We start from the raw sequence: 21367 nt of genomic DNA, 5'->3' as shown, positions 1-21367 counted from the left end.
CCAGGTGGGTGTCTGATCTTAAGACTACTCCTAGTCGTTTCGGCATCTTCCTATCATTCGTTGTATTGCAGTCTTGTGATGTTTTGAAGTGATGAAAGTTTATGAATAAACTTGAAAAAATTACCCTTTAATGGCAGGTAGCGAATTATTTCAGTAGGCTACTCGAAAGAACCATCTCTCACTACTCAAATTATTGTGCCCACCCTACCACAGACAAGTAAACCGAGCTCACCGGAAATATTTCATGTACTCTTGATCGTTGCTATCCAAGAAATTCAAGTGCCGTATCAAATCCTCCAAGGTGCCGTAATCCTCGACAAAAATAAACCCATCAGCCGGCAAAAATTTCAGATAAGCCTCCTTTCGCGAACCCCAAACGACCGGCACCGTACCGGCTTCGATCGCCCTGAAGAATTTCTCGGTCACGTAGCCTTTACAGTGGTAGGAATTTTCAAACGCCAGATAGAACTTGTGATGCGAAGTGAACTCTTTCAACTCGTTGTTGGCGTCTTTAGAAAACTGAGGCCCACCAGGGAAGCAAGCGCCTGACGTTGTCAGCTTCAGTCCTTTGGATATGAGTTTTAGAAGCAAGGACATTCGTAGCTTGGCTGCGGGTAAGTAGGAGCAGTCGGAAGTGACTACGAGGGCCAAACGCGTCTTTTTCTGAATGATCTCGTCGACGGGAGGCAAATTCATTTCCGAGAAGTAGCCGTAGTACAATCTGATGTCCGCGTCGTGTCTGCAGGTACAAGTTAGGTAGGGTTGAGCAAAAGTAACCTTTTTCCCGCAAATCTTATTGACCACTTGATAAAACTGATAGGTTAGCTTAAAAAGAACGATGCACATCAAATCATTTCATTCAAAAGAATTAGTGTCAAACTCATTTCAAACATATGGCAATGCAATTATAAAGATGGATGTAAATAAGCTTTACTTCTTGTTTGCACATAGGCTCTTATTTTTCGGCAACGATAAATGATACAACTTCCTTCCGTAAATAGCCTACTGGTAGGGTTTGTTTCAAATACAAGATTTCTACTCTAATAACTTCACTTCTACGGGTATTGAGCTAAAACTCATGCGTAACACTTTTTCTTTTGGGCAATGTAGCAATATAATGGGGAAGGCAGTAAAATTTGAAAAACAAGTTATTTCGGAACATCCCTGATGTTGAGTGAATTCATAAATCACGTTACCATTGGAGCTGAGCTAAACTGAATCCCAAAGTGATTATCATAAACCGAATCGAGTATTCCGCACGATGACACTCTGACTTATTGAAAGCAGTGCTTTTCAACCGGGTGTATCGTACACCAGGGTTGCAATGACTCGACTCACGATGTTCTGATGACTCCACTTGACTCGAGTCATTTTCTCAAAATACAGAAATGACTCGACTCGAGTTAATCTGTGTATTGACTCGACTTGGACTCGAGTCATTGCGCTTGACTCGAACCAAGTCATATGACTCGAGAATCAGACGGCCAAGACCGGCATTTCATTGTAATTTCGAAGAATAGTAAAGTAACCACACTATTGGGATTTCATCTATTGGTACTGGTACTAAAAATGCAGTGAAGAAAATTAGTATATTATTAATGCGAACCATTCGATATCACCAAACAGAGTCTTAAAAGTGGGTTTAACAAGCTGGAAACTGAGCAGTGAGCACTCATCACAATGACTTGGACCCGAGTCATAATACCATGACTTGGACTCGACCCTCTGCTCGCTGACTTGGACTCGGACTTGACTCGGTGGTGAATTGAAAATGACTCGACTTGACTCGAGTCAAAAGTATAAAAGTGAGATTGACTCGTGACACGGATCCTTGTGACTTGGTTACAACCCTGTCGTACACACCAGGTTGTACCAGACACCGCACTACTAAAGACCAATGACTAGCAATCACAACAAATATACAGCTTTATGTTTCAGGTAAGCTGGATCTGGACGCACAATATATGGTTCCGGTACCATCTCAATGTACGTAGCTTGTACCTGTTTCAAATTATTATATTTGCGGCGTCACAATCAAATATCTCTCTTGAAAACATTGGCAAAGGTTCTTTTTGCAGTAAAATATGAGTTTGCAATTTCTGTCATTGATTCTCGAAGAACCACCGCGATAGCTCAGACTTCTTGGATGGGTACATCCTGCCTGGCGTTTATAAGTAGTGCAATATACCGTATACTCCTATGTAGTTCAAGTTACAGATTTGAAGTATTATGCGCACTGGGTTGTACCAGTTTTGAGTAAACGTTAAAAGGGTGTATCATCCCAAAAAGGTTGAATAGCACTGACTTGGTGTTTCACCTAGCTCCCTACTTACTTATGTGGTTATGTTTTCAGACTACTGTTACTCGCATACAGGCAAATCTACCCTTTACGCATTTGATTTTGTAAGTGGAAAGTGGTTTTAGGATTTTCAATTCAAAGCGGGCCCATACGTCTTGTAGCTAAATCCATAGCTACCGACGTATGGCTGTTACCACTAGGTTGCCCGTTACTCAATAATTACCTGTAGCTCATTGTCAAGTTGAAACCGACTTGATCCGCGTAATCCAATCCCTCAATTTTCATCATGGCTGGCGGAGCTTCACCAGTTCTCCACACCCAGTACTGATTCGGATTTCGCCTAAAAGATCACCAGCACTTGCAACTTGTACAAACCATTAATCTGTTCTAGTTAGCCGACAGTCAACAGTCTAAAGTTGCTGATGTTGAAAACTGAGTAGTTCTACTTCCAGTTCTCTTTGCGGACTTTAAAAAGTGGGTAGTCTTAGTTCTAGTCGTGCGTTTCAAAAAGTGAGTAGTTCTAGTTTTAGATGCGCATTTTGAAAATACAGTAGTATGAACTAGTCTGAATACTTGAAATGAAAAGGAACACTACGTGCCCATTTTGGAGACTGCAGTAACAGGCCGTAATCGCTGTACTGTACATAATCAGTAGGTAGGGCTGGGAACTATGGTTGAGTAGAGAGATGATTATTCAGACTTGGAATTATGTAGTCCTTGGCACTGAGAATGAATCAATCGACGGAAATTATAGTTTTAATACTATTCTCCACCAAGCTTTGAAGCCTCGATTGGCGGTATCGCAGCACACAAAACATGTAGTTACAAGCTACGTACATTAGTGGAAATCACATACCGGTATATATGAAGTCGTCATCAACCCACAGCAAGACCACAAAGTGTAATGAAATAGGCAGGATATCGTCCAAAAATACCAAATTTAATTATCTTAGCTGTCGAGTAGAATTGACGTTATATTGCCTACATATTCGAACTTTCCACAACTTCCATACTGTTATGACAACATAACGAGTGATACTCGACTCGATTCAAAGACTAATAATATTCAATTCAGAATCAAATCCATTGATCTTGCCCTGAGATGACTCACCGTTTTGGCATAATATCCCGCGTCACATATCCGTGGAGAAATATCACAGCTTCCGTTCTGTCGTCTTCAATCTGAAACAAGATATAGTTACCCGCTTCATTCTTATGATGCAACAATTAACCAATTATTTTTAGCTGGACCATAGTCGGACTTGGATGATCTCCCCCCACCCCGGTTCCTTGACTATAGTCGGCTGTACACTTAGCATATTTTGTGTCATGTGGTTATGACAAACCTCAAACCAAATGAACCACATTCCGATTCTCATACTTACCAAAGCAAGGTCATTGACGATGTCACAAAAGCCGCACGGACGTCCCAAGTCGGATGTGAAAGTCATTGACAGATCACCTTCTGGATGCCAAAAGAGGATATTCTGAAAATCGATGCACATGATATTTAGAGAATGAAATCAATCTCTGGCTTATCTGCAGATCAGGGACGGGGGAGAGGAGGCGAAGATGAAACACGGGGCAAGATGAGACATGCATTTTTGGATTCATGTTAGTAAGGGCATACCGATCACAATATTTCATATCATAAAATGACATAACTGGACCTGGTAGCAGCACTTATCCGCTGAAAAGTAATAGACAGACATATTTTTATTAAAGTTTATACAATAATGCAGGTGCGGAGGTAAGATGAGACAAATTATTGGGGGCAAGTTGAGACATGGGTATCGGAGGACTTCTCTATTGAAAGCCTCGCAATACTCAAAATTTACTGTTCACAGCACACATAATGGATTATTTATGTAGAAGTTGACCAGACGTGACATTACTGTTTCAGTGGCGTTGAAATATCAAAACAGTGTCTCATCTTTGCCAACCACAATCCGACTGCGGACGTTTCAGTATTAAGACCGGACCTTATCTGGCTCAGCAATTACCTATTTATCGAAAAAAAAAAAAAACATCATCGTTGCGAACTATCCACCAAAAATTCTCAAATTGAAAAATGTCAAAGTACTTCTTTAGGGGTACAGCACGTAACCACATGTTAAACAACACCATTCAAGCTTTATAAAGGAACCAAAAGCTTTAGTTAAGAGGACTAGAAACCTGTCAGCATACGCTCACCTTTTTGGGGGACGCTGCGGCCCGATCGAGTGCCTCTTCATAGTCCTTACCATAAAGAAAATCATATTGCTCAGACTTCAGTGCCGTATAGCTATCTGGGCTCCCGTCTACTTCGTAGTGTCCACCCGGTATATCATATTCCTTCTGCTCTGTGTTACTCCAATAATTTACCGGAGGAACCAAAGAGTATGCGAGCAAGCATAGAATTATTGCTATCGCCGCTACAATACGACACGTGTTAGCCCTTATTTTCCTAGTGATCATTCTGTATATAGTAAAAATCAGAATTATGGCATGCTTGTTGTTGTTTAGATCACGGGTTCCCAACTTATCGGCCATGGGTCTTTTTTAGGGGAGGGGGAAAGGAAAAGGAAAGGAGTCAAAGGACGTAGTTTATTTTTGTACTTGATGTTTTTGCGGCATACACACCGACTCACGATACACATACACACGATCTGTGCATATGCATACCATGAGTGCATGATGTGCATATGCCGCTGAACAGGAAGTGTAGATATAGCCTTTACGGCTTTCCAAGTCATGCACCACCTCTCCATGCTATCCCAGTAATGCATGAGCGCCAAGCAGGGAACCCATGGATACCAGTGTTACTAATCAGGTTTTTGGTCTGACCCGGCCGGGAATCGAACCCATGACCTACCGATCAAGAAGTCGGACGCTTAACCACTACGCTATCTTGTCGGGGCATGGAAGCAATTTGAAAACATCTATCCTCTCTTATAGGAATCTAGATTGTCAACTATAATTCAATACGGTATGCTTAACATTTCAGCTCAACCATAACTATATATAGCTGTGAATCCCTCATGCAGTATGAATATTCTGTTGTTCTTGTTTTTCTGAATTTGGTCGCAATATCGCAGCGAAATTACGACCTGTAGTCCTGTACCAGTCTTGTACGATTATAGTCCAGTGAGGCCCTGTGGATATAAAGCTGTATCAGCTGTACCAGCTGTATCAGCTGTATCAGCTGTATCAGCTGTATCACCCTGTGGATATAAAGCTGTATCAGCTGTATCACCCTGTGGATATAAAGCTGTATCAGCTGTATCACCCCGTGGATATAAAGCTGTATCAGCTGTATCACTCTGTGGATATAAAGCTGTATCACCCTGTGGATTTAAAGCTGTATCAGCTGTACCAGCTGTATCAGCTGTATCACTCTGTGGATATAAAGCTGTATCAGCTGTATAACCCTGTGGATATAAAGCTGTATCAGCTGTATCACCCTGTGGATATAAAGCTGTATCAGCTGTATCACCCTGTGGATATAAAGCTGTATCACCCTGTGGATATAAAGCAGTATCAGCTGTATCACCCTGTGGATATAAAGCTGTATCAGCTATCAGCTGTAACACGGCTCTATCAGCTGTATCACTCTACCTGTATGGAATCTGTGTCTTGTGTTCAAACAATTCTTGATTTTTTTATTATTATTTTTTTAATTACTTTTAACTTTGAGAATCATCGCTGCTCCCATATTATAGACCAGGAGTTCTCGAACTGGGGGGCGCGCCCCCCTTGGGGGTGTGAAACATCTGAAGGGTGCGCGAAGAAGCGGTCACCTGAAAAATGGAGCGCGATTTGCCTCCAATGCAGGCGTGTTTCTCTCTATATAGACCCAATTTCATATTTTTTATTCTCTCATCAACATTCATAACCGACCATACCACCAAACAATCTGTTGGGGTTGCTAGCATCCCAGTTGGATTTTGTGATATGACGATAAGGGGGGCGCGAAATTTTTCACTATCAAAAAGGGGGGGGCGCGTCAAAAAAAAGGTTTTGAACCACTGTTATAGACAAACCGTACCGAGATTCACCCATAGGTATCACTCTGCAATTAGTGTCAGGTCTATGCTATGTCTGGGATGCGCGAAATAGCCTAGTAGGCTGTCACACGTTTAGTGAGTCAGCTCTACTCGCCTACACACGCGAAGAAAGAGAAATTTCTATATTTCATGATTGGGTCAGTCAATATATAATCGGGAATTGCATATAGATTGCTATCAATTTTTATAACGTCTCTCTGCTCACGTAATCTAATTTAGGCTACCGGCTGCTGGTAGAGCTGAGTGAGGTGTGCTTGAAAAGGTAGGAGCCCTCGAATAATAATTAATTAAACATCTCCGGGTGTGTATACCCGTTGGCAGGAACGAAACAGCACTTCGTCAGGCTCCCCAAAAACCTGGAATCTTGGGCTCTTATACGGTGATAAAACGTCCCCATCACGTTGTTCGCTTTATTGCCACGAAATTATTGTTGTAATGTTTAGTAAGCCAGCGTGAAGCGCAAAAATTTTCAATAATTCATGATAAAATCGGCCTATAAGATCGAGATACAGCTGTGATACAGCTGATACAGCTTTATATCCACAGGGTGATACAGCTTTATATCCACAGAGTGATACAGCTGATACAGCTTTATATCCACGGGGTGATACAGCTGATACAGCTTTATATCCACAGGGTGATACAGCTGATACAGCTTTATATCCACAGGGTGATACAGCTGATACAGCTGGTACAGCTGATACAGCTTTATATCCACAGGGCCGTCCAGTGATGCTATGCCAGCTCATTTTGTCGCCAGTCCTTTTAGTCCATATTCTATTTCGTTGCATTCAGTGTGCGAGCCGCCTCTTAACATCGCCTAGGCGGGCAATCTGCAACAGCCAGGGTTCGGTCAAATTCCAGTATAATTTCGGAACGCAGCAGTTGCATACACTATCATTCACGTTTAGAATCAATTGCCAATTTGAATCAGGGATGCCGACGGGATATTTCGGAAAAACCCAGATGTGGAGGCCAAATCAACCCAGATCTTATATTTCACTCAAATCAATTTAAGATGGCTGTGAAACTGCGACCTAACAGTCATCAATTACGGTCATACAGTGTTAGGAGCCATTGATATTGAATAACCAATAGTTCATGCCATACATTTTGCTCGGTTAACACTGAAAATCGCACAAAAATATTTTTTTTTCTTGAGACGCATTGCTAGGCTATGCCACAATTGGTGCTTGGCTTTAATTACTTAAGACGTTATAGTGTAAGAATTATATCATTGCGTTCAGAAGGTTCGTAAGAATGTTTCTGAGGGTGATTCGTATGTTTTCAGTGACCTGACCAGATTGAAAGTACAGCTACCCCGGGACAATGACTTTTATCTCAGATAATGACACAGACCCGTGTTTAGTCAAAAAAATAACTGCCAAATCATGAAATGCAGGGTATATTCGAATGTGCTGATAACCAACACAGCCTCTGACTAGCTTATTGGGGGTGTTTAACTGTCTCTATCTCTCTCTGAGTATCCGTGTTGGAACTAAATAGAATCAGACAGCGTAATAATATGATACACTACAAAAAAATTAGACAAATTTGGGCTCAATGTCTCAAACGATTTTTTACCAAAAAAAAGTCTTAAAGACCAATTAGTCTTACCAAGTACCTTATGTCTCAAAAGTAAGACACAAATTGATCGAAAATAGTACCAGTGCTTCGGAAGGGGGCATATTTATCAATGGTAGGGTCTGAGCGAAGGGGAAGCATGAGAGAGACCAGAATTTGCAGAGTTGGGATGATACTGTACTAAGGAGTTTACAAGATATTCACTAGATATAGTTATCAAGGTAAATGCCACTTACTACTCACATGTACTATTCAGATCAATATATATATATGGTTGTCTGAGTCAAAAATAGCATTTATGGTGAGTGCGTAAAATGAGACCAAAAATACTGCACAATTCGTCTTGAAAACAAGACCAAAAAAACTGAAGCATCAAAAATTATTTCAATAAGCTAGCTGTAAGCTCCCCCTTCACTCAGAACCTAACACTGAAAAGGATGAACCCAAAGCAATGCTTTTATTATCGATCAAGTTGGGTCTTACTTTTGAGACAGAAAGTACTTGGTTAGACAATCTGGTCTTTAAGACTTTTTTTTCTAAATAGCCTAATCGATTTGAGACCAAATTTGTCTCATTTAATGCTCTTGGCCTATGTCAACTTCCCGGTCTCATTTTTAAGACCACGAGCAATGTTGTTTCTAGATTAGCAAAATCCGACCAAATCATCCTCATGTCTAACATTTGAGACCAAATTTGTCTAATTTTTTTTGTAGTGTATAGGCTATGAACATGACTTTAGTCGGCCTGTAAGTAAGTAAGTAAGTAAATAAAGCTCCGTCATATCGCGCTGAGACCTCTCATTTTAGCAGTGAAACAGTGACTCAAGACTCGTTACAATAACAGCGAAATCCATCGACAATGACGAACTGAAGTGTGTCCATATTATGATATACGGGCATCCCTAAAAGACGGAGAAGCGGAGGCAGCGGAGACAGCGGAGAACGGACCCTAAAACGCGGAGACAGCGGAGAGAGCCAAAATTGCCGATTCCTAAAAGACGGAGATAGCGGAGGAAGCGGAGAGCGGAGCTTTCGGTCATTGACCTTTATAGACACGCGCAAACGCAACTCTAAAACGTGTAGACGGCGGAGAATAACGGAGAAGTCAGCCATGCGAGTTTCAGGCCAATTTGGTGACTGATTGCCCATCGATGAGACGACATAGCGGACGGTTATATAATATACTGAGAGCGGAGTTCGGGGCGTAGCGAAATATATTTCGAAACAGCAGAGAATAACGGAGAATTCAGCCATGCGAGTTTCAGGCCAATTTGGTGACTGATGGCCCATCGATGAGATGACATAGCCGACGGTTATAATATACTGAAAGCGGAGTTCGGGGCGTAGCGAAATATATTTCGAAACAGCAGAGAATAACGGAGAATTCAGCCATGCGAGTTTCAGGCCAATTTGGTGACTGATTGCCCATCGATGAGATGACATAGCCGACGGTTATAATATACTGAAAGCGGAGTTCGGGGCGTAGCGAAATATATTTCGAAACAGCAGAGAATAACGGAGAATTCAGCCATGCGAGTTTCAGGCCAATTTGGTGACTGATTGGAGTGATTGCCCATCGATGAGATGACATAGCGGACGGTTATAATATACTGAAAGCGGAGTTCGGGGCGTAGCGAAGTATATTTCGAAACAGCAGAGAATAACGGAGAAATCAGCCATGCGAGTTTCAGGCCAATTTGGTGACTGATTGCCCATCGATGAGATGACATAGCGGACGGTTATAATATACCTAAAGCGGAGTTCGGGGCGTAGCGAAGTATATTTCGAAACAGCAGAGAATAACGGAGAATTCAGCCATGCGAGTTTCAGGCCAATTTGGTGACTGATTGCCCATCGATGAGATGACATAGCCGACGGTTATAATATACTGAAAGCGGAGTTCGGGGCGTAGCGAAATATATTTCGAAACAGCAGAGAATAACGGAGAATTCAGCCATGCGAGTTTCAGGCCAATTTGGTGACTGATTGCCCATCGATGAGACGACATTGCGGACGGTTATAATATACTGAAAGCGGAGTTCGGGGCGTAGCGAAATATATTTCGAAACAGCAGAGAATAACGGAGAATTCAGCCATGCGAGTTTCAGGCCAATTTGGTGACTGATTGCCCATCGATGAGATGACATAGCCGACGGTTATAATATACTGAAAGCGGAGTTCGGGGCGTAGCGAAATATATTTCTAAACAGCAGAGAATAACGGAGAATTCAGCCATGCGAGTTTCAGGCCGCAGCACCAATAACGCTGATCTACACGATTTTTGCGCCAGGACTTCTTCGGGTCAATTATACCTAATTTGGGGGCGCTGAATACGAATCTGACGTTATTTTTGCTTTATCACATCAAGTTGTTCAGATATTATATATGTTGAATATTTCCACTTTTTCGGGGTAATCAAGTAGATTTGGGCTATTTCCGGTACTTATTGAAGTGGTAATGTTTCGCAATTACTTCAACATCTACCTGAACAGTATTCTGGATGATCTAATTACATTTGCAATTAGGTTTTTGTAAAGTAGAAAGTAGTTCAGTATAATATTCCACAACTATCATCAGTTAAATTGTCATACGAAACGCGTCCGCTATGTCATCTTATCGATGGGCAATCAGTAACCAAATTGGCCTGAAACTCGCATGGCTGACTTCTCTGTTATTCTCTGCTGTTTCGAAATATATTTCGCTACGCCCCGAACTCCGCTTTCAGTATATTATAACCGTCGGCTATGTCATCTCATCGATGGGCAATCAGTCACCAAATGGGCCTGAAACTCGCATGGCTGAATTCTCCGTTATTCTTTGCTGTTTCGAAATATATTTCGCTACGCCCCGAACTCCGCTTTCAGTATATTATAACCGTCGGCTATGTCATCTCATCGATGGGCAATCAGTCACCAAATTGGCCTGAAACTCGCATGGCTGAATTCTCCGTTATTCTTTGCTGTTTCGAAATATATTTCGCTACGCCCCGAACTCCGCTTTCAGTATATTATAACCGTCGGCTATGTCATCTCATCGATGGGCAATCAGTCACCAAATTGGCCTGAAACTCGCATGGCTGAATTCTCCGGTATTCTCTGCTGTTTCGAAATATATTTCGCTACGCCCCGAACTCCGCTTTCGGTATATTATGGCAATATAACCGTCGGCTATGTCATCTCATCAAAGGGCAATCAGTCACCAAATGGGCCTGAAACTCGCATGGCTGAATTCTCCGTTATTCTCTGCTGTTTCGAAATATATTTCGCTACGCCCCGAACTCCGCTTTCAGTATATTATAACCGTCGGCTATGTCATCTCATCGATGGGCAATCAGTCACCAAATTGGCCTGAAACTCGCATGGCTGAATTCTCCGTTATTCTCTGCTGTTTCGAAATATATTTCGCTACGCCCCGAACTCCGCTTTCAGTATATTATAACCGTCGGCTATGTCATCTCATCGATGGGCAATCAGTCACCAAATTGGCCTGAAACTCGCATGGCTGAATTCTCCGTTATTCTCTGCTGTTTCGAAATATACTTCGCTACGCCCCGAACTCCGCTTTCAGTATATTATAACCGTCCGCTATGTCATCTCATCGATGGGCAATCACTCCAATCAGTCACCAAATTGGCCTGAAACTCGCATGGCTGAATTCTCCGTTATTCTCTGCTGTTTCGAAATATATTTCGCTACGCCCCGAACTCCGCTTTCAGTATATTATAACCGTCGGCTATGTCATCTCATCAAAGGGCAATCAGTTACCAAATGGGCCTGAAACTCGCATGGCTGAATTCTCCGTTATTCTCTGCTGTTTCGAAATATATTTCGCTACGCCCCGAACTCCGCTTTCAGTATATTATAACCGTCGGCTATGTCATCTCATCGATGGGCAATCAGTCACCAAATTGGCCTGAAACTCGCATGGCTGAATTCTCCGTTATTCTCTGCTGTTTCGAAATATATTTCGCTACGCCCCGAACTCCGCTTTCAGTATATTATAACCGTCCGCTATGTCATCTCATCGATGGGCAATCACTCCAATCAGTCACCAAATTGGCCTGAAACTCGCATGGCTGAATTCTCCGTTATTCTCTGCTGTTTCGAAATATATTTCGCTACGCCCCGAACTCCGCTTTCAGTATATTATGGCAATATAACCGTCGGCTATGTCATCTCATTGATGGGCAATCAGTCACCAAATGGGCCTGAAACTCGCATGGCTGAATTCTCCGTTATTCTCTGCTGTTTTGAAATATATTTCGCTACGCCCCGAACTCCGCTTTCAGTATATTATAACCGTCCGCTATGTCATCTCATCGATGGGCAATCAGTCACCAAATTGGCCTGAAACTCGCATGGCTGAATTCTCCGTTATTCTCTGCTGTTTCGAAATATATTTCGCTACGCCCCGAACTCCGCTCTCAGTATATCATATAACCGTCCGTTATGTCGTCTCATCGATGGGCAATCAGTCACCAAATTGGCCTGAAACTCGCATGGCTGAATTCTCCGTTATTCTCTGCTGTTTCGAAATATATTTCGCTACGCCCCGAACTCCGCTTTCAGTATATTATAACCGTCCGCTATGTCATCTCATCGATGGGCAATCAGTCACCAAATTGGCCTGAAACTCGCATGGCTGAATTCTCCGGTATTCTCTGCTGTTTCGAAATATATTTCGCTACGCCCCGAACTCCGCTTTCAGTATATTATGGCAATATAACCGTCGGCTATGTCATCTCATCGATGGGCAATCAGTCACCAAGTGGGCCTGAAACTCGCATGGCTGAATTCTCCGTTATTCTCTGCTGTTTCGAAATATATTTCGCTACGCCCCGAACTCCGCTTTCAGTATATTATAACCGTCCGCTATGTCATCTCATCGATGGGCAATCAGTCACCAAATTGGCCTGAAACTCGCATGGCTGAATTCTCCGGTATTCTCTGCTGTTTCGAAATATATTTCGCTACGCCCCGAACTCCGCTTTCAGTATATCATGGCAATATAACCGTCGGCCATGTCATCTCATCGATGGGCAATCAGTCACCAAATGGGCCTGAAACTCGCATGGCTGAATTCTCCGTTATTCTCTGCTGTTTCGAAATATATTTCGCTACGCCCCGAACTCCGCTTCAGTATATTATAACCGTCCGCTATGTCATCTCATCGATGGGCAATCAGTCACCAAATTGGCCTGAAACTCGCATGGCTGACTTCTCCGTTATTCTCCGCCGTCTACACGTTTTAGAGTTGCGTATGCGCGTGTCTATAAAGGTCAATGACCGAAAGCTCCGCTCTCCGCTTCCTCCGCTATCTCCGTGTTTTAGGAATCGGCATTTTGGCTCTCTCCGCTGTCTTCGCGTTTTAGGGTCCGTTCTCCGCTGCCTCCGCTGTCTCCGCTGCCTCCGCTTCTCCGTCTTTTAGGGATGCCCATGATATACCGTAGTGATCTTACTAATCTAATATTTAATTTTCGAGCGTAAACTGGCCTGACGAACATGATGCTGAAATAAACGAGATTTCAAGGACAAAACCCAGAAACCCAGGAGATGCTTAAAAAACAGATCTGGGTGGGAAAACCCAGAAGTGGCATGTCTGCTACTCAATAACTCAAACTCAGTAGGAGCAGACCAATAGCAGACAGACATCCGACGAAAACAATATTTCTCAAGTCGCACGCATGAGCGATCATTTCTGCGGATCAACCCAAAGTCACTCAACTATGACATAGTTATGTCATAGTTGAGTGACTTTGGATCAACCATGGTGATTTGCTTGTGTCGACACCATATAGGACACTATAGATCAACTGTAGATTACCTACAGCCACGGAAAGATGCGTATTTACGTAACTTCTGGTGGTTACGCTTGGGAAAGCAGTGTATCGTATTGCTGATGGTAGTGCTGTAGCTGGCGACCAGAGCGCTGAAATTTAATTGGTCTTAATCGAAAGCTAGTGTCGCACTGCTTCTGAAAATACAGATTAAAATCTTGTCAGGGCAACGGAACCACTCCTAAACAGCCCGCAAAGTCTGAACTCGGCATTGTTCCGACAATGGCAGCGCCGCGACATAATGAACTGCAACAATATAGAGATATTGTTCCTGGGAGTAGAAGTATAGCTAACCAAAGTATTATAGGTTTAGCTGGCTGACTACTTAACCTGGAATCCTGTGTCCTGGTGATATCTTCTTAAGACGCCAATATTACACAAGACATATGAATATATTTCAGACGTTGTTACAAGTAGGTTTAGCAAAAGAGTCTACTGATTATCTCGAATAAAGAGTTTTATACTAGAGGCAAATTACTCTAGGACAGGATGTCTCTCGGTTACGAAATATACGTTTCATGGTTGGACGATAACAGGGATCTCCTGCAGAACATAACAATGGCCAATTTTGTCAAGCGATTGTTCAGAACAATGCCGATTTTCAGACATTGAGGGCTGTTTTGTGGTGATTCCATTGCTCTGACAAAATTTTAATTTGTATTGTCGGAATCAATGCGGCACTAGCTTTCGATTAAGATCGTTTCATCAATTTTCAGCGTTCTGGTCGCTAGTTACAGCACTACCAATTATGCTGCTTTAACATTGTTCAGCAATAATAGTACCTATGCTTGCCCGAGCGTAACGACTGTTTTGCGGTAGTTGCGTATCTATCAGAGATGAGCGGATTTGAAATTTCTATGTCCTAATCCAATCCAAATCCGAACCTTCAAATCCAAATCCAAATCCTAATCCATAACTTTTTCTTATTCAAGTCCATGTCCAATCCTAATCCGACTCCAACTGGAAATTTAGAAAAAATACTAATTTACGCAATGGAGGGATTCGAAAATTTTCTTTCACAACCAACGATTCACTTGATTCAAGATAACTTAGTAACCATAAGTACACTAATAACTGATCTGAACAAAGTTTGTCGCCATTCGCCACACGACATTTCAATCTCCCAGAAAATAGGCAAATCCAATCCAAATCCTAATCCGTTCTGAAAAAAATGTCTAATCCAAATCCAATCCAAATCCGACAAAATTTCACAAATCCTGTTTTTTCAAAACCTAATCCTAATCCATGCTCATCTCTGGTATCTATCCGTAGGTTAGTAATCTATAGATCCAGTGGTGCCACTGCTAGTGTTTTAACACTAGATCTAGTGTTTTTTCGGTCGTTCTGGTGTTTTTTTTGCACAATTTTGCTAATCTAGTGTTTTTCTGCAAGTGTGCGAATAATGAATATCCTAACATTAGACTACTAAATTATACGCCAAATTTATCGCTAATATAACGATTTGGTGGTTCTGGCTGTGTTTGTTTTCAACAATTCTATGTGGGGGTGCAGTAACAAGCAAATATTACGTAACTGGGTGCGCTGTGAATCCGTGCTTATGAGTGAAAGTCTCGGTTAAAATGAAGAGTGATTTCGCTCTGATGCTTTGTCGCTTCTTGTTGAACTCACTCTGCAGATTCGGGCAAGATTTTCATTTGCCGAGGACAGCATACTTTCGTATTTAAGTGTATTGAATCCGTTAACAGCCGTATCAACACAAAGAAAAGTGAAATCAATCATTCCTCTAGCTCGGCAATTTCCCTCTGTTATATTTTTGATAAACTTGATGATTTGTCGGAAGAATGGGCTGCTTTGACAAATTCGCAAAATGAGCTGCAGGTTATCAGTCAATGCCCTCCAACAGAATTTTGGCAAAAATTGAAATCTGTGCACAATGGATTCTGTGAATCGGAATTCCCTTTACTGGGAAGCTCATGGCGAATCTTTTGGCATTGCCACATTCCACACTGCATGTGTGGTAATTAAGTATGCTATGCGCATGGACACCTGCCCATTGTTTGGTTGTAGATGCACGGTAGTGAGCAAGATACCACACGAAAGATACTTATGTTTGATGGGTGGTGTACAATCGAAAGATAATTTTTATGATGCCGTACAATTCGAAAGCGACAATATTTGATTTTTTCTTACTCTGTTGAATTCGTTTCATTAATTGTTGTGTCTTTATTCACATAACAAAAATAAGCTACCAAACAGAAAACTCCGAGCACTTATAAGCAACGTAAAGGCACCAATTAGTAGACATGAGAAAATGATCATTAGACGTGATTGCACTGACGTAATACACCACACCTCCTCCCAGTGGCGGCTCGTGACAATATCGGGTGGTGGGGCAAGGGCTGCGAGCGACTTTTATCAACATGACGTCACAATGGCGTTTTCCAACGTAAAAAAGTAGCTTTAATATGATGGTCACATGAATTTCCCGACAACAGTGATTTTAACGTAACTGCCGCGAGCGGTTTGCCGGTGAGCCGTGACTTGAAGTGTGGTAACAAATGTTTTATTCATTTTTTTTTAATCAAAGGATTATTTTACATAATGTACGTGAACTAAGAATCGTCCCTATGCCACGAATCAATTATCAGGTCATCCTTAGTAGCATGCGTTATGATTTCATGGTAGAGTTAGAGATTACGCAAATCGATAGGCCGTCCGAAAGTGTTTCGTACACGATCCTGGTGTGTTACGACCAGGTGATAGGCAACCAAAGCGGAGGTACCCGGCGTACGATTGGATCAATGGACTGGACAATTTCTAGACCTTTAATTTTCGCTCTAAAGGCAACTGCATAAACTAGCCTACGTACGGAGCAAAGATTCAATACGATTCATGTTCGCACTTGACTTGACCAGACTAATTCCAATGACTAGAACTCGAGAGATTGCGTAAGCCTAACTGCAAAGGTCAACGACTTCGGACACATACGCAATTGTTATCTCATAGATTGGGCCTGTCATATTGAATCCAGAACATCAATTTGAATGGTCTTTGAAGAACTAAGGACGGCAGCCTCGGAACTTCGGTCTCGGAACAACATAGTACATTTTGGCCTTGAAACTGGAGATTGTGACGCAACACATACGGCTTACTGTCTATAAGTCTGCAGCGAAATCGCCGTTGGAAAATATATTAATCAATAAATACATGAATGAAAGCCGTAAACTTAGCATACTGTTACATGAAATCATCGAGAAGTAGCATTCGCAATCTCATAACCCATTCCGGCATGGTACACTGTCAAAATCAATACAAACAGACGAACACCGAACTTTGAGTAAAATAGATCGAGGAATAGCCGAATAGGCTGATCGAATGATCAGCTGTTAGCCGACATCGAAAATGAAATAGCTATCGCATTTGACAGGGGATTGTAAGCAAATGGTTTAAAGGCCACAATTTCACAGTGAAATGCACATTGGCGAACATAAAATTATGTGAATATTTGAATGCAAACCGAGAATCTTAGTTAGCTGTTTCATGCGATCATCGAGATATACCATTGGAAATATCATCACCGATCTCCAGGCCTGTTTATTTTTGGATTTCTCCAAAAATAACAAAAATAGCTTATTTTTGGATGATTTTAAATTTTATTTTTGGAGGATCTCCAAAAATAAGAATTGAAGGTGTTTTGAGCCCTATTACTAATGAAAAAATCCACCAAAAGTATGATATTATCATGTATTCAAGTCCTCCAACACATAGATATCATCAGTGATCTTGATCTAACTTTTCAACACATTCTTCACAAATTTAGTCTTTGGCATGGAGGATGCCTTCTAAAGAATATTAATCACTGTGAGACGCCCCCCCCCCTCCCCTTGACTTTCGAGATATCGGCCTCGAACGTCGCAATTGTGGAAACATCGAGGTTAGGGGTCCAAAAATAGAGGAATATGTAACTCTTCAAACTTTCCAATCTTCCAAGCCTTTGTTCCTGAAAAGCGCTCGTCAGTAATGCGCTTGAAAACTCTGATCCTCCGCGAAGTTGCGTGCCTCATTGAACTTGACAGTCCAACACCCTCTGACCAGAAAACCTCCCTTGTGGTGGTCCTCGTCCCAGTCCTCACCTGGACACAGGCGTTCGACCAGGCGCATGAGCTCCTGCTGCTCCATGATTAGAACGTCAAGACCATGAAGCTTCGTGACGGTGGTGCTCAGCTCTGTGAGAGCGTGACCATGCGATCGAGAACAATCAGATGGATCCACCACAGCAGCGAAGTTGCACACGCCGGACTGTTTTCGTCCATAACATCAAGAAGTTTGGTACGGTTTCCAGTCAACCAAGAGGCCACCGTCTTCATTGACAATAAACGAGCGTCAACAAACTTGGGGCGCGCGCTTTCCATCTTCTGGATCAAGTTGTGTTGCCGTCTGAAGCATCAGAAGATGAGCCCCGTCATCGTGTGGACGAAGTGATTGTGACAGAGGTGGCTGTATATGATTTCGCCGTTCCCTTTGCCTCACTCAAGCTGCCTTTCCGTCTTCTCTACGTGTCGCACTGTAGAACTTATAGGAGTACAAAGGGGAAGGGGCGGGCAGGCAGGCAAGGTCAGCAGAAACGTGAAGTGGATTGAGTGGAAGTAGTTTTAGCGTTTCGGTGACCCCTTCCCTCACATAGATGCTGTTTTGTGTGTTTTTATGAGTTTTCTGGTCGTTTACGTCGCTCTGACTCGTTTATTTCACTGAAAAACATCATCCAAAAATTTTTTATTTTTGGATGTTTTCAAATCTTATTTTTGGAGAATCTCCAAAAATAAAACCCAATATCCAAAAATAAACAGGCCTGCCGATCTCGCTATGGAACGCAGACTAGATTAGCACAGACAGACACCGGCTTCTGCGTGAGATCCGCAATGATGTAGGTAGGCTAAGTATCAGATCAGCGCGCATCTCTACCATACTCGACCTCGAAAACGAAATAACTGCCTCAATCATTGAGCGTCAACTTTAAGACTTGGCACCGCGTTCGATACTAAAATCAAGACATACCGTGCAAAAGCTCATGACAGATCTAGGTATGGAACATCGTTAAAATCAATAGAGACCAATAACGGCTTTTGCGTAAATCTGTTAGCGATAAATGAAGAGTCAGCTCTCACTCGACTTTGGAAACGAAATTACCACCCACATAGTTCAGTGACAAACTTAAAACTTTTTACAGCGGTCGATACTAACATTAAGACTTACTGTGCCAAATGTCATGACCGATCTCGGTATGGAACATCGTCAAAATCAATGGAGACCAATACCGGCTTTTGAGTAAAATCTGTTTGCTGTACAATGTACATGATAGATCAGCACACACTGAACTTCGGAAACGAAATTACTACCCTTATCTTTAAGTAGCAAGCCTGAAACTTGGAGCAGTGCTAAATACTACCTTCACGACATATCATACCAAGTTTCAAGAATTATCATGGTGCGAAACACCGTCAAAATCGACATATACCAGCAAAGGTCGACTCAACGCATATCACGGTAACCGAGTTCAGATATAGATACGATTGTTACATCACACCTTAGGGGCGACAGGCATAGTTGCCCCACTTGCTCGGCCATTTTACGAATAGGAGAGAGTAAATCACCGTTTCTTTATTGTGCGCGGCTTTGAGAGAATAGATAGTGAAAGCTTGTTATGAGCAAGCCCCGGCTAGGCATTCACAAAGCGAAAACACAGAAGAGAATTCGATTTTCGCAGACTTCGCTATGTATGGGCATTTGTTAGCGAAAGCACAAGAATAATGCGGGTTTCGCTGTGATCTCGGTATATACTGATTGCTGTGCGTCTATAAATGGTTAAATTGTTATTGAACAGAATTTTAGGTGGGGCAATGCCCCAGTTGCCCTATAGGACGAGCCGCCACTGCCTCCTCCCCAACTAATACTATAGTTCCTCAATCAAACGTCTAGGTCGTCGTCGTCGTATTCTTTGTGACGGTGGACGCAAAGGCGGCACTGCATTTTCAGTGTTTTGGCGCACAGGCGGCACTGTATGTTCAGTGTTTTGGCGCTCAGGTGCCAATAGTTCAGGTTCATTGTCAATGTCCGCTACATTATCGTTGCTTGGACTGATTACCGGTGTAGGTATATTTTCTGTTTCCACTGGTGTTGGACTGGATGGAACACGAAGACGAGGACTTGTCAGACGACGATCTGGTGTTGGTGTCATGCTTATTAATACGACTGGATCGACGATCTCTTCATCTTCCTGGTCGCAAAACCGTGACGCCGACAGATCTCGGATTTGGTCGATATGTCGCTTCCAGAGTAGGTCACCAACTTGAACGCGATACGTTGCAGGACCCAGCTTTTCGATAATAACTCCTCTTGCCCAGACTGGGGGACGCTGTCGATAGTCCTTGACCATAACCGATCGCCCACTTCCTGCTGACGAGACTTGAGAAGTTCGGTCGGTTTGCAAGCTGGATGATCCTTCTGCAACGTGGACTCCAACTGTGGGTGCACTAAATGCAACCGTGCCCGCAGCTCCCGTCCGAACATAGCTCTAGCACAGGGGTGGGCAAACTACGGCCCGCGGGCCGCATGCGGCCCGCACCACCGTTTTGTGCGGCCCGCGAGAGTCTCGAGAAGCTTAATGAAAATATTGATATAATGCGGACTAAAAATCTACAGGGACTTCATTAAACTTTTTCCTAATATATTTTACCATGTTTATTCTAAAGTAAATACTTCCTATATCATTTTTATGTATAATTTCTGGCGCGACAGCCTGACCTTCACTCAAGGCCCGCGCATTTTGAAAGGTTTGAACTGCTAAACACCACAGAAATCCTAAACGCGATTGATATAATTCGGATCGCGAGTGTGATTTTAGATTGGCCACTCCAGCAACGTTTATTAATTTTAGTGTTGTACTTGGAGAAAACGATTCGCGGGTGTAGTAGGTGGATTCGTTCTCTGTATGAGTAAAACAGGGGTGGCCAACCCGCGGCCGTAGAAGGAAATTTGTGCGGCCGTGGACGCGCATTTCAATTAGTATGTGTTGGCGGCCATCGACATGCAATTTGAATTTACGAATTGACTCCCGATTTCTTGAAAGATTTTAATTAGTGTTGAAATTTTATTCGCGCTGCGCGCGATACAATTCCACTTCGTTTTTCGATTTTAATATAGTAGCGCTCTTTGCCATCAGAGCCCCACAGTACAGATGCTAAAAGCAGAGGAAATGATGCGCCTTACATAGAAATGCCAACTAGGAATCGTGTGCACCTCTCTATACCGACAATCTGATAGGAGGTTAAGAAACAACAGCTTTCAACAAAGTGACTAACAGCAATTGGCCAACCCGGATGTGCATCATCATTTATAATTGGCCTTAAATTCTCGAAAACACCGCCTCCATCAACTCTACCGTTGAATCTGATCACATGGGCTGAGAAAGGTTAAAGTTTGATAGCAATATCTCAAACTACTAATGTTAATGACGAAATTCACTAGTGAATCTGAAAAACTTTTCGCGCTTCGCGCGAATATGGACATTTCCTTACCATTTCCAGTGCCCGCCCGTGATTTCGGTTCGTATGGCAAGCCTATATCATTTAATAGACGAGTCCGG

The 21367-nt window shown here is 42.6% G+C and overlaps 1 protein-coding gene and 1 long non-coding RNA gene across 2 annotated transcripts in view; one reads left to right on the top strand and one right to left on the bottom strand.

Annotated features, from left to right (window-relative positions):
• LOC145439924 (uncharacterized) overlaps positions 1-21367 on the top strand; it is a 258367-nt gene that overhangs the window by 89939 nt on the left and 147061 nt on the right. The window lies entirely within an intron of this gene.
• The window catches only part of LOC145439559 (4-galactosyl-N-acetylglucosaminide 3-alpha-L-fucosyltransferase 9-like), a 107847-nt gene that overhangs the window by 3340 nt on the left and 83140 nt on the right, over positions 1-21367 (bottom strand). Inside the window, exons 2-6 of the mRNA XM_080317054.1 lie at positions 4493-4757; positions 3685-3786; positions 3411-3481; positions 2523-2639; positions 233-739 (exon numbers count right to left, since the gene is read on the bottom strand). Of these exons, the coding sequence (XP_080173180.1) occupies positions 233-739; positions 2523-2639; positions 3411-3481; positions 3685-3786; positions 4493-4756 (1061 nt within the window). The 5' untranslated portion in view covers position 4757. The remainder of the gene's footprint in view (positions 1-232; positions 740-2522; positions 2640-3410; positions 3482-3684; positions 3787-4492; positions 4758-21367) is intronic.

This window comes from Botryllus schlosseri, chromosome 5 (genome assembly GCF_051294905.1).
Source record: "Botryllus schlosseri isolate E-star chromosome 5, Bs_hap1, whole genome shotgun sequence".
Lineage (NCBI taxonomy): Eukaryota > Metazoa > Chordata > Ascidiacea > Stolidobranchia > Styelidae > Botryllus > Botryllus schlosseri.
This window is presented reverse-complemented; position numbering and strand designations above follow the sequence as displayed.